Here is a 12,965-nt window from a genome sequence, read left to right as displayed (position 1 = left end):
ACTAGCATAACACTACAGGTAGCACTGGATATGGTTATGCAGAGTGTTGCATAACTTTCGCAAGCAAGGGAGCATTTCCATAGTCAACGCGTGCTGTTCGCTTTCTCTCACCACGGGGCGAGTGCTGAGGCGATGATGAAAGAGAGTGAACTTTGTCTTGACGAGGAAAGGTGGTCTCTCTCTTGCACTCAAGAAAATCAACCATGACGACAGCAGACGACCACGACAGCAGACGACAGACAATGTACGCCGACAAGCTAAGACTTTTGTCCCTAAAAAAGGCAAGCATAGTGCACTCTCATAAACAGTGAAACTTATTGTGCTGGCTTTGAGGTCCCCTGAGGAAACGCCTTGATTGCGTGCCTAATCAAGGGCCATTACCTTGACAGGCCAAGTCTATACGAAACTGCTTGAGACTTCCTGCGAGCTTGTCTTCAAAGTCTGAAAATTTTTTCATTTTAGACGTGTACTACCTTTTCCTGGTCAACGTGCTGTTGAAGACGTTCCTTCGTTTGCAGCCCTCACAGACACAAGTTTCGGGCATGCAAAACAGAAGGAATGTTGCTGTCCTGTGCGTGCAAACTTTTTTTCTGACAAGTTTTCATAATGAATGGGGTAAGCACCATTTCCACTTCTATGGGAACAATTGATGTAAACGGAGCATGAAATGAGCCTGGTCGAAATAGCTTTAAGATGCATTTTGTCGCCATTTTTGTGATGGAAATTTGCAAACATCTCACACAGATGGTCGGCTTTTGTTAGTGCAACGAAAATGGTTACAATTTCGTACTCGATTGACATGTTCTGACCTGCTTTACGAATGATGTATTGGTAGCACAAACTCAGCCTGTGATAGCAAGTTCGTTAGTATCACTCTAACAATTGCAGTTATCCAGGACTGTGCCAGTACTGCGTGTTGCCGCTTCACTATGTGACAGCTAGCAGCACAGTTTCGTTTTCACGGTGGAGAGCACGCTGCCATTATATAATGTCTATGGGTTACCGGGCAAAAGAAGTTGTTTTGTTATTAGCCATGTTTTCGGTTACATTTTAGCGCGAAAGTGCACACACGTCCGGCATCCCCGAAGGCCGTGTGTGGGAAAACCATGACATTTCCCACCGTAACTGACGCCGCCAACAACTCCCGCAAAACCACTTGTAGCCGCAGAGTAGGAGAGGGGCATTTCCACGAAAGAAGAGCATCATGCGCTCGTGCCATTGCGGCAAGAAATGTTACACGTAAATAAAACGTTGGTTGAAAATACTTGCCGAGAGTTTCCCCTAGTGCCGAGTCGTCGCGGTCTCACCGTTGGGAACACGTGCTTCATCACTTTGCCGAAGTCGGCAGCACAGAGTGGCTCGATCTTGTTCTTCTCGAAGAAGCTCCTGTGCATCAAAAGCAAATTGTACTGCGGTAAAGCAAACAGAGGGAAAGTTGAAATTCCACGGAAGCTTTGTTGCAAGCTAGAGCCGAATCTAAACTTACACGGCACAAAAGCTAAGACTTATATGGCTGTACTTGGTAGGAGCATTGAAACGTTGTTTACTAAATAGCTTGTATGTTAAGAAAGCACTGCTTCTCATGAAAAGATTTGCATGCCTATGATGTAATACTGTCCATGAACAGCACGTCATGGTGAACCAGCAGAATCAAAACGAAACATCAGCTTAATCCCGACACAGTTACTTGGCCATAATATGCGCTCAATTACCGTACACCTGCTCAATTCACATGGATGTCATATGCTATGTGCACGAGCATTTTCAGAAACTTACCACCATCAGTTCAGCTAATTCTATTAAGTATGACAATATGACGATGAAAAGAAGTAAAGACAAACCAAATGCACGGATTATTCACTGAACATAAAACTGCGTTTAACATTATTTAGCTAGACCAAAGTGCCATAGCAAAAAAATTATTTTTACACTCTAACAGCCCTAATGCTATGTGCTAACAAACCATTCATGAAAAAAAAAGCTAAATTTATTTCAATTGAAACAGACATTGTTGTAGAGATTGAACGTTTTTAATTAGTATGAGTTGACGACAGTGCCACAATATGGGATGGCACCAAGGAGCAATGGCGAACATTTTAGATGCTCACCAGCATTTTGGCTCATGAGTTTCAGCATGGCATGTACGCATATGTTTTAATAGGTTTATCAATTGCACATTGCCAAAAAGTGCCTCTTCTTTAACCTTTATAAAGGTACAAATGAGCCTTTATTTAATGAAACCGAATTTATTAAAATTTCTGAAGTTTGATTTGCTGTTAAAAAGACCATGCATCTGCCGGTGTGCTGGCTCTATAACTTGATGTGCCAGCTCTGTTGATGTCGGTGTACTATTTCAGGTGTGAACAAATGTGTTAGCACCTCCAACCCCAAGTTAGCTTCCAGAACGCTGGGCGATAGTACACTGGCCAGAGGGATAACATTTTTACAAGCTCTAAGTTGACAAAATTCTCTTACATTGGACCACGCTGAACATCGAAATGTTACCTAAGGGTAGGGTGGGTGCTGTCCCAAACTTTACTGACAGATGCAGAATAACCTGAGAAATCAAAGGCATACCACAATCATTTATGCCTATTGGTATTTCTTAAAAGAATACATTGATGAGTTGGTAATTCATGATGATAAAAGCAGTAAAAAACAACGTGAAACAAGGTGAATAAGGCTACAAGAAAAGCACCTGTTTTACAGTATTTTGCACACTTTTTATCATACTACTATTAGGGGCACCTACAGAGAGTTATTGGACCATCCCTAACAACCTGCATATTTGCCAGTACTGAAATAACACTACCTGCTTATCTAATGCCTCTGTCAAACTTCAGTTGTCATTATGGTGAAATGGTCAATTTTATGCCCACTGTTTTAAGTTATTGCCCATGCTATCGCAAAAAAGTACTCCACTTTGGACAGATATGACAAGGTGGAGAGAGAATAATATTTAATGTGGCCGCACAGCATTCCCGAGTGTTCACCTAGCGATGTCTAGCAAGCATGTTCCAATATTGTTGCACCCCTGCCAGAACAGCACACTGCGGCCGGGAATCCAGCCGGTGGCCTCATGCTCACCTGTACTCCTCATAGACCTCCTGCTTTGGCAGCGATGTCTCCGGGTCTTCCTCGAGATGGCTCTGAATCCAGGTGTAAGTCTGTGCCACCTCTGCATCAGCCTTTTTGCCCAGCGGATTGCCCGAACTTTTCCTACGCACATCACGACACCACTCACAGTGTGCCAGATAGAGAGTTTACTCTGTGGAAGATCCATCTTCAACATACTACCATGTTTCACACTTCTGGTCTGGCGAGCCGAGTGGGAACCAACATTTCCCAAGAAAACCCCCCCCAATGTGGAGAAAAATGATACACCAATATTAATGTCAGAAATATGAATGTCAGCAACTTTAATCACAGAGTTTGCAAACTTGCAGCCGCACCTAAATGAGGTTGCCCCAATATTTTACAAGTGTTCACGCATCACATCACAATGACACAGAGGTGTACCACATGACAAAATAAAAGTACCACAAGCTTGCATCTCTAAGGGGAGATGTGATTAAAAAAAGAAGTTATGTGAATCTGTATGCTAGGGAAATAAAATTTTTCGCTGTATATATAAGCTTTTATGCTGATTTCAATTATGAAAGTAGTTTTGCAGTAAGTTGCACACTTCTTGTTTTGTGCTATGACAATGAGCAAAATATAGTGCATTAAGAGGAGATGCAGGTTGAAAAACACGAGTTTTCTAAAAAAGCTGCCAATTCTTCATTTTTACCTGTTTTGTCAAGATTAGTACATCTACTGTTCTGAACAAAATATCTATGTTAAGACTCCACAGGAAATGCTTTAATATTGCACCTAAAGAGCACAAGGTGGCTGTTAAAAGGCCGAAAGTGTGCAGTCTTTGAGTACCATGCCGATGATTATGCATCGCCGCTCGCCACTGTCAATCGCATGAGGCGGAGCCGAGCTTCACTATTCAAATATCGACGGTGTGGTGAAAACATTGTCCTGGAGAATATGCATCGTGCTTTGACGAGGAAGATTAGTATGCTGTAGCGATCAAGCTATGCCTTGACCCAGCGGGTCATTCGCCCCGCCGGACCAGTGCCAAAAGGATAGTCTCGCCACGGCTGGACGGAGCAAGCAACAGGGGCCGACTACATGAGACGGCGACCACTGATGGACAGCGGCGCCAACTGTGTGGAATGTTGCAAAAGAGGGTTATGGAGCCGCCGCTCTATCTCCCGCCTGGGCCACGCATCACGTTGGTGCGTTAACCAGCAGACAACGACGACGGCGCTGGTCAAAGGGCTCTCCCCAGAGGATTCCACGAACTGGCACCTCTCGAAAGGGCGCGCTAAAATCTTCCCGTGGGAACGCAGCGCGAGGCCGGCACCAAAGGGGTCGAGGCGCCCGTGCGTCTTCCGCTCTCCCCCTCCCTGTTCTACGGCAGCGCTGCGACTAGTGGCAAGGGTGTGTGTGTATGTGCAAGCCAGTGTTGTGCCTCTATGAACATACATGACGGGCGTGCACATTTCCGAGGGCGGTACTTCACTGAGAGGAACTTCCACATCACCATTGGTCCGCATTGTTTTGTGTAGTGATCCCCAACCTAGGGACCTAGGGAACGGGGGTCAACAAAAAGGGCGTGCAGCGCCTCGCCCAACTCTCTTCGGTCTTCATCTCGACAACTCACTGTAAAGATGTAAATAAATCCGTTGAGTTTGCTCAAAGCTCTCCCCTAGTCCTTGGCTCGACGGAGCGACGGCGACCAGCCCCGCTACCCGCAGACTGCGGTCGCTACGACGCGCTACAACTGGATGGCAAGCGGTTGGATGTGAGCCTGGAGGACGAAGAATGAACAACATGCCGAGATCATGGAGACTGGCAGCTGTGGACTGGTGAGTGCTGGCTTCAATTTTTTGGTTACCAGGCTGATAAGATAGAAGTGCAATCTTTTCGCTGGTAGAGGCTACCGCAGAAGCAGTTATTTACGGAACTTCTGGGTAGAGAGTGAGCTGCACCACACTAGTTCTCTGTCATGGATTAGAAGCGTTTGTTGAAGAATCAGCTCCTGATTCTGGGGGAGGAGCTGGGAGCAGAAGCAGATGCGGGGATGAAGAAAGACGCAATTGTTAGCGCTATGGATGGCTTGAATCTGAGCAGTGAAGATATTAAAACAACATGGAACGAGATTCAAAAGCAACAGGAACAGGAGCGCGAGAAAAAGCGTGAGGAACAGGAGCGTGAGGAAAGGCGACAGGAACAGGAGCGTCAGGAAAGGCGTGAGGAACAGGAGCGTCAGGAAAGGCGAGAGCAACAGGAACGCCAAGAAAAACGGGAGCAACAGGAGTGCCAGCTAAGGCAAAAAGAACTGGAGATAGAAGAGTTGCGACTCGAAGTGGAAATGAGGAAGATCGCAGGGGTTCAAAGAGTGGAGGTAGCAGGCAGACAAAATCTTTGTGATTTATCTAAACTAATGCAACCCTTCAAAATAGGGCAAGATGTGGGCCTCTTTCTTGTGAACTTTGAGAGAACCTGTGAAAAATCGAAGCTTGGTCGTAGCACATGGGCTCGAAATTTGTTAAGTTTGCTGCCATGTGAAGCAGCGGATGTGATCGCGCGGCTTCTGGTGGAGGATGCAGACAACTATGACAAAGTGAAGGATAGCCTTCTAAAAAGGTTCCGACTTTCGCCAGACGCGTTCCGCCAGCGGTTTCGCAATCTGACAAAGAAGCAGGGCAGCACGTATTCTGAGTTTGCCTACGAGTTGAAGGTCAACTTAGTGGAATAGATGAAAGGAGCCAACGCTTTTGGGCACTTCGAAATGGCTCTTGAAGTAGTGGCTCTCGAACAGTTTTTTTCAAAACTTTCCGAGCCAATGAAGCTCTGGATCCAAGATAGAGCCGGCGTAGAAACAGTACAGGCAGCGGCCGACTTGGCTGACGAGTACGCGTCACGCCGGGTAGAAAGAGACGAGATTCCTCCAACAAAAGCGGGAGATAAAGGGAAACCTTGGACGGCGAAGCAGGGAGCTGGCGCAGGTACGACTGCACAGAAAAAGACGGACTTCGCTGCAAGTGGTCAAGCATCACAAAACAAACAGGAGGGAAAGGTTTCGGGGGATTCTTCCAAAAAGTCCTTTTGAGGCTCGGAAACCACCTACTTGCTACAACTGCAAGGAGGAAGGGCATATTGCCGTAGGCTGTCGTAGGCCCAGGCCAGCCCTTTCGTATACTTCTGACTCAGCCACTAGCGAGGAGCTTCTTAATCCGTACCTTTTTAACCTAACAGTGAACGGAAAGCCGTGCCGCGCCTTACGAGACAGTGGGGCAACCATGGATCTGGTGCACCCGGACTATGTGGCACAAGCAGACTACAACGGCAAGTGCGCATGGATTAAACCAGTTTTGGAAGATGGAAGCATTTGTCTTCCGGTAGCTCGAGTAATCATCACAGGGCCGTTCATAGAAGTGGAGACGGAAGTGGCGGTGTCAGACAAGCTGCCCCCGCAGTACCCCTATTTGTTCTCGAATCGGACCGACCGTCTGCTGAGAGAACATGGGAAAAGTTTTCACGAGGGAACAGTACAAGCCTTGACTAGAGCTAAAGCACGAGCGTTAGCAGCCGAACTAGAGCGGCAAGAACAGAGTTTCACCGGAAGTTCAGCAACACCAGCTGGAGTCAGCGCAGCGGAGCCTGCTATCCCGTCGCCTACTGAAAAAGAAAGAGAGGGGTCAGAGAAGCAGACTAGCGCTTATACAGCGGAAAGGAAATCGGAGGAGGGGCTGCTCGTGTTGCCGGTATCAAAAGCACTAAGCAATGTACTGGGGAAAGTGACAAGAGACGAGCTCATCGAGCAGCAAAAAAGCGATCACAGCCTTAAGAAGATTTGGAACATCGTCAGGGAAGCGGTGGCGAGAAAGAATGTCAGTTTTCCTGTCAAAAATAGCATCTTGTGCCGCCACTACCGGACTGCAAAAGATCGCACGTTCGACCAGATTGTAGTGCCGGCTAAGTATCGGCCTGACATTGTGGATCTCTGTCACGGAGTTGGTTGGACGGGGCATTTAGGAGCTCAGAAGACCAAAGATAGACTCCTAACGGAGTTTTATTGGCCAGGATGCTTCAAAGAAGTTGAGAACCACGTAAGAGCGTGTGACACCTGCCAGAGAGTGGGAGAACCGCACGAGAAGGGAAAGGCACCACTTAAGCTTGTTCCGCTCATTTCGGAGCCATTTCGCCGGCTGGTAATAGACGTTGTGGGACCACTCCCAGTGACAAAGTCAGGCTACCGCCGTTTGTCCAGCAACCAAATTTCCTGAGGCCATCCCAATGAAGGAGCAAAGCTCCGCAGAGGTAGTCAACGCACTACTGTCTATTTTTTCGAGAGTGGGCTTTCCTCAGGAGATACAGTGCGACCAGGGCTCAGTATTCACCAGCGTTCTCACTACGGGATTCCTGGAAAAGTGTGGAATGAAAATAATCCACAGTTCCGTGTACCACCCGCAGTCCAATAGTGTAGAGCGGTGTCATTCCGTGATGAAACGAGTTCTGCGAGCCCTTATCTTTGAAAGGAAGTGTCAGTGGGATGCTTGTCTTCGGGCAATGCTGTTTGCGCTGAGATCGGTCACTCATGAAGCAACGGGTTTCAACCCCGCAGAGCTGGTTTACGGACGGACGCTCAGGTCTGCACTGCGACTTTTGCGCGAAACCTGGGAGTCAAAGAGTACAGACCCTACGGTGGTCGAGTACATTCTGGAATTACTGGAAAGGCTGTGGTGTGCTCGCGACATTGCTGAGGCGAACATGAGAGAGGCGCAAAGTAGAGCCAAGAGCTACTACGATCGAAACGCGAAACTGAAAGCTTATCAGGAAGGCGATCAGGTAATGGTCTTGCGCCTCTCGCGAGCAAATAAATAAGCTGGAGATTCAATGGGAGGGGCCCTTTCGGGTTGTGAAAAAGCTCTCGGACACAAATTATGCACTGGAACGTAAAGGAAGATGCCGAGAGGTTGTCATTTACCACCACAATTTAATGAAGAGTTATGTGGGAGAAGTGCAGAAAGTGAACTTGCCTCTTAACAGCACGGAGGAGCTAACACCTGAAATTCCAGGCTTGGTGGAGGTTGGAAGATCAATGGAGGTTACCGATGTCACGAAAGCCGTAGCACCGGCCGAGGGCTTGACCGAGATGCAGAAAGTCGACTTACGCAACTTGTTGTCAGAACACATCACTGTTTTCTCGGAAAGGCCAGGGCGAACTGAGGTTATCACTCATGACAGTAAGCTAACTTCTGACACCACTGTGAAGTCGAGGCCGTATAGGCTAGCCCCACGACAGCAGGAGATCTTGAAAAAAGAAGTAGATGGAATGCTCGAGCTTAAGCTTATCGAACCTTGCGAAAGCACCTGCATGTCCTCTATGATTCTCGTTGAGGTTCCTAGGAAGGATCCACGGCCTTGCGTGAATTACCGCAAACTTAACGCGATCACGAAGGACCAAACCTATCCTATATCCAACGTAGAGGAGCTGGTGGAAAAAGTGAGCGCCGCTAAATACGTCTCGACTTTGGACTTGGTAAGAGGCTATTGGCAAGTTCCAATGTCTAAACGAGCTAGTGAGTATGCGGCCTTTGTGGCACCGACGGACACATTTAGGCCCCTAGTTCTGAGCTTTCGCCTTAAGAACGCCCCATTTTGCTTTTCAAGGCTAATGAACCGAGTTCTGCAGGGGGCTGAAGGCTACGCTGTTCCCTACTTAGACGACATCGCTATTTATTCCAATACATGGGAAGATCACCTGTACCATCTTAGCGATGTCCTTAGACGTTTGACGCACGCTGGACTGACAGTGAAGCCGGCTAAGTGCCAGCTAGCTCGCGCCGAAGTACGGTACCTAGGGCACGTGGTAGGGCAGGGCAGGAGGCGACCTGACGAGTTGAAAGTAGAGACGGTTAGCGAGTTCCCGCGACCAGAAAACAAGACGGCTATCCGCTCCTTTTTAGGGCTGACAGGGTATTATAAGCGCTACATCCCTCAGTACTCAGAGGTAGCCGCTCCGTTAACGGATGCACTGCGCAAGAAGGCTCCAGAAAAGGTAGTTTAGAGTGCGGAAATGGAGGGCGCCTTCCAGGGGCTCAAAGCGGATCTTGTTAGCTCACCCGTACTGCATGCACCGAACTATGATCGTCCCTTTATTGTGCAATGCGATGCCAGCAACAGAGGCTTAGGAGTAATACTCTGCCAGGAGGATGAGAACGGGAACGAGCACCCTGTGTTGTACGCCAGCAGGAAACTCTCGGTTCGTGAGGAGGCCTACAGTGCTTCAGAAAAAGAATGTGCCTGCATTGTGTGGGCTACCCAAAAATTAGCCTGCTATCTCTACGAAACTTCTTTTGTCTTCGTCACTGACCACTGCCCACTGACATGGCTATCGCAAATGTCGGGAAAGAATCCACGACTACTACGCTGGAGCCTTGCGCTTCAGGAGCTTAACTTCACTGTGAAGTATAAGAAGGGTTCCGCGAACGCCAATGTTGACACATTAAGCAGAGCTTTTTAGCTTTTCTTTTGCTTTTGCTTTCTTTTGTGCTCAGTTGAGGGACGTTTTCCGTAATGGTTTTAAGTGGTCTTTTGAGTAATAGAAGTTTTAGCTATGAGCAAGAGTAGTAGTGTGGTTGTCATTTAAGAAAAAAAAAAGCGTAGGTGCATTGTGGCACATTTGAAAGACCGGCCTGGTTGCCGAAAACTCATTGCCGGCGCTTGCTGGTTCTAGAGGTTGGTCTTTGTGGTTTCAATGGTGTTGGAAGACTGCGGTTACTGTGATTTCTCCTGTGATTTCTCCCAGCGGGTCATTTGCCCCGCCGGATCAGTGCCAAAAGGATAGTCTCGCCACGGCTGGACGGAGGAAGCAATAGAGGCCGACTACACGAGACGGTGCCCACTGATTGACAGCGGCGCCAACTGTGTAGAATGTTGCAAAAGAAGGTTATGGAGCCGCCACTCTATCTCTCGCCTGGGCCACGCATCACGTTGGCGCGTTAACCAGCAGACGACGACGACGGCGCTGGTCAAAGGGCTCTCCCCAGAGGATTCCACGAACTGGCACCTCTCGAAAGGGCGCGCTAAAATCTTCCCGTGGGAACGCAGCGCGAGGCCGGCACCAAAGGGGTCGAGGCGCCCGTGCGTCTTCCGCTCTCCCCCTCCCTGTTCTACGGCAGCGCTGCGACTAGTGGCAAGGGTGTGTGTGTATGTGCAAGCCAGTGTTGTGCCTCTATGAACATACATGACGGGCGTGCACATTTCCGAGGGCGGTACTTCACTGAGAGGAACTTCCACATCACCATTGGTCCGCATTGTTTTGTGTAGTGATCCCCAACCTAGGGACCTAGGGAACGGGGGTCAACAAAAAGGGCGTGCAGCGCCTCGCCCAACTCTCTTCGGTCTTCATCTCGACAACTCACTGCAAAGATGTAAATAAATCTGTTGAGTTTGCTCAAAGCTCTCCCCTAGTCCTTGGCTCGACAAAGCGACGGCGACCGGCCCCGCTACCCGCACACTGCGGTCGCCATGACGCGCTACAATGCGAGGCCGATTTATCATTGCAAACCAGAATCACCATGATGGTAATAGTGAAGAAACGAAGCGCGCCAATGCGCATGCTCGTGCGCGAGCCTCGAGGCAAGCTCTCGAGCGACAGGGCAGTACGACTAACCGCAGAGAGAAGATCAAAAATCAGACCACGCCCCAGTTGCTCGTTCTGGCCCTCCCTGCTTGAGCCTCGTCTTGATGTCATAGTCCTTGGGTGCATTCTGGACTGGGCATCGCCCCACCCCCTCAGGTTGGTCTGGGGCTACGTTCTCTATGGCTGGCTGCTGTTACAGAGCGAGACGCCGTCCCGGGTCTGTTCATGGCAGCTGTCGATACACTGTCCTCGGCATGAGTCCACGCAAATCCTGCCGTTGACTACCATACTGGGATGCCCCTGGCGGCTATCTTCTAGGCCACACCCCAAAATGGACTCCACAAGCACAACGCGCACTGCCTTCTGACAACGAGAGAGCCCGGTTGACCGCGACATTTCCGCTCCAAAAGTGCGATGTGAGGGGATGAACTTTAACAATAACTTCTGTTCCACATAAGACGACGAGCATGTATACATATGTGTGAGTTTATGTAGCGTGTATTTCCGTGTCTGTCTTCGTGTGCGTAAAAGTATCTTTGTCCTTGAGCATTTTCTGTCCTTGTCTGGCTAACCTGCGCCTGCAGTTGCCCACAATTTTCGGCGAGCCTGCCAGGGTACACTGGCTTTACCTTATTGCCGAGAGCCACACAGGCGAGACAAATTTAGAGAGATTGCATGCGATCAGAACGAACATGGGTCTAACGATATCCGCACTACACAGGAATGAGTTGACACAGAGCGCGTTATCGAAAAGAACCTTCGAACGCAAGATCGCAACGAGCAGCGAGAAAGGATAGAGCTGGAGGAAAGACGGCTGCAAGCCGAGGAGTGCATTTTGCAGCTGAAGCTCAAGTTGCAAGAGCAGATGACTAGTTTGAACGTGGGAGAGAGTGAGCGACTGGTGAACGACGACGCTGCGTACCCGGCTATAATGGATAGCTGTAGCCCGCAGAAGCTATTGCCACCGTTCAACGATATGCGAGATGACTTCGACGCATATCTGCAGCATGTTGAGCGCGTCGTGGTGTCTCGGGAGTGGCCTTGGAGCGAATGGGCCTTTTCACTCGGCTTGTGTCTGATGGGAGAGGCTTTATTTGTGATTAGCGGACTGGACTCTGCTTCCGCCTCTGACTATAATCAGATGAAGGCAACGCTGCTGCTACGATTCCAGTATATGGCTGAAATATACCGTGAAAAATTTCGTAAGGCGGAACCAGAGGACAAGGAGACGGGGCTCCAATATGCTTTTCGCATAGCAGGTAATATTGATCACTAGATGAAGCTGGCGAATGTCGAGAAAACATATGACGCTCTTCGCCAGGTAATGAGTTCACAGCAGTTCATGAAAAGATGCCCCCCCCCCCCCCCCCCCACGAGTACTTCTGAAAGAGAGGAATTGTAAGAAATTAAACTCGTTAGTGCAGAACACTGATCGCTTTTCGGAAGCCCAAGGTTTGTTCAATTTGGGCAAAGACAAGCTATGTAAGAAGAGCTCAGCAGATGCTCATAAAACAGAAACAGCTAAGCACCAGTTCAAGGGCCAAAGTCTTTGCTTCCTGTGTAATAAGTCGGGGCACAATGCAGCTGAATGTTGGTCCCGGACAAGAAATAACCAGTCAGCCACAGGCTGGTCGAGTGGCAGGAACAGTTCGTCTGCGGATACAACTCGAACCTAAGAAAAGCAGTTCGTCATGCATGCTGTCGTCCCAAAGAAGCAGGCAACACTGACATACCGGAGAAACGGTATGAAGAGTACGTCATACTCCAGAATGGGGAGACTATCCCGGTCGTGAATACGACATCGACACCAATCTTCTAAGTCAAAGCACGATGCACACTCTCCAGGACAATGTTTTCAACACATCTTGCGCTGCTGCAATACAAGAAATAATCAGGAGAAACACCCGCGCTTTTTGAGCGCCGCGACTGGCTTTTAAATCACACGGTATAATCGAGGACTGCCATTGGCCGCTGCACGCCTGTGCGTGTTGTGAAGCCTACTTGCGGTGTCTGTTTCGTTGAGCAGCACAGCTGACAAGATTTTCTCGCGCATTTATCTCCCTAATGCATGAAGAAAGCCATAGCTCGCGCGATAGCTACGCTGTCAACGTGAAAGCTGTTGTGGTGGCACACTCTGTAGAAAAGAGCTACGAGCAGCTGGTCTAATCTGTAGCTATTCTTGGCTTGCGCAAGCCAATGCATCATAAGTTATTTACAGCTATCGAGCAGAAAGTTTGTATTACACCAACGAATGCCATTT

General features: G+C 48.8%; 2 protein-coding genes across 2 annotated transcripts in view; one reads left to right on the top strand and one right to left on the bottom strand.

The window, feature by feature from the left end:
- LOC119172395 (testis-expressed protein 9) overlaps positions 1-12,965 on the top strand; it is a 64,130-nt gene that overhangs the window by 27,142 nt on the left and 24,023 nt on the right. The window lies entirely within an intron of this gene.
- LOC119172396 (uncharacterized) overlaps positions 1-12,965 on the bottom strand; it is a 59,818-nt gene that overhangs the window by 25,796 nt on the left and 21,057 nt on the right. Inside the window, exons 4-5 of the mRNA XM_037423472.2 lie at positions 3,088-3,219; positions 1,270-1,386 (exon numbers count right to left, since the gene is read on the bottom strand). Of these exons, the coding sequence (XP_037279369.1) occupies positions 1,270-1,386; positions 3,088-3,219 (249 nt within the window). The remainder of the gene's footprint in view (positions 1-1,269; positions 1,387-3,087; positions 3,220-12,965) is intronic.

This window comes from Rhipicephalus microplus, chromosome 4 (assembly GCF_043290135.1).
Source record: "Rhipicephalus microplus isolate Deutch F79 chromosome 4, USDA_Rmic, whole genome shotgun sequence".
NCBI classification, from domain to species: Eukaryota; Metazoa; Arthropoda; class Arachnida; order Ixodida; family Ixodidae; genus Rhipicephalus; species Rhipicephalus microplus.
The sequence above is the reverse complement of the archived record's forward strand: the minus strand, read 5'-3'. Positions and strand labels throughout refer to the sequence as shown.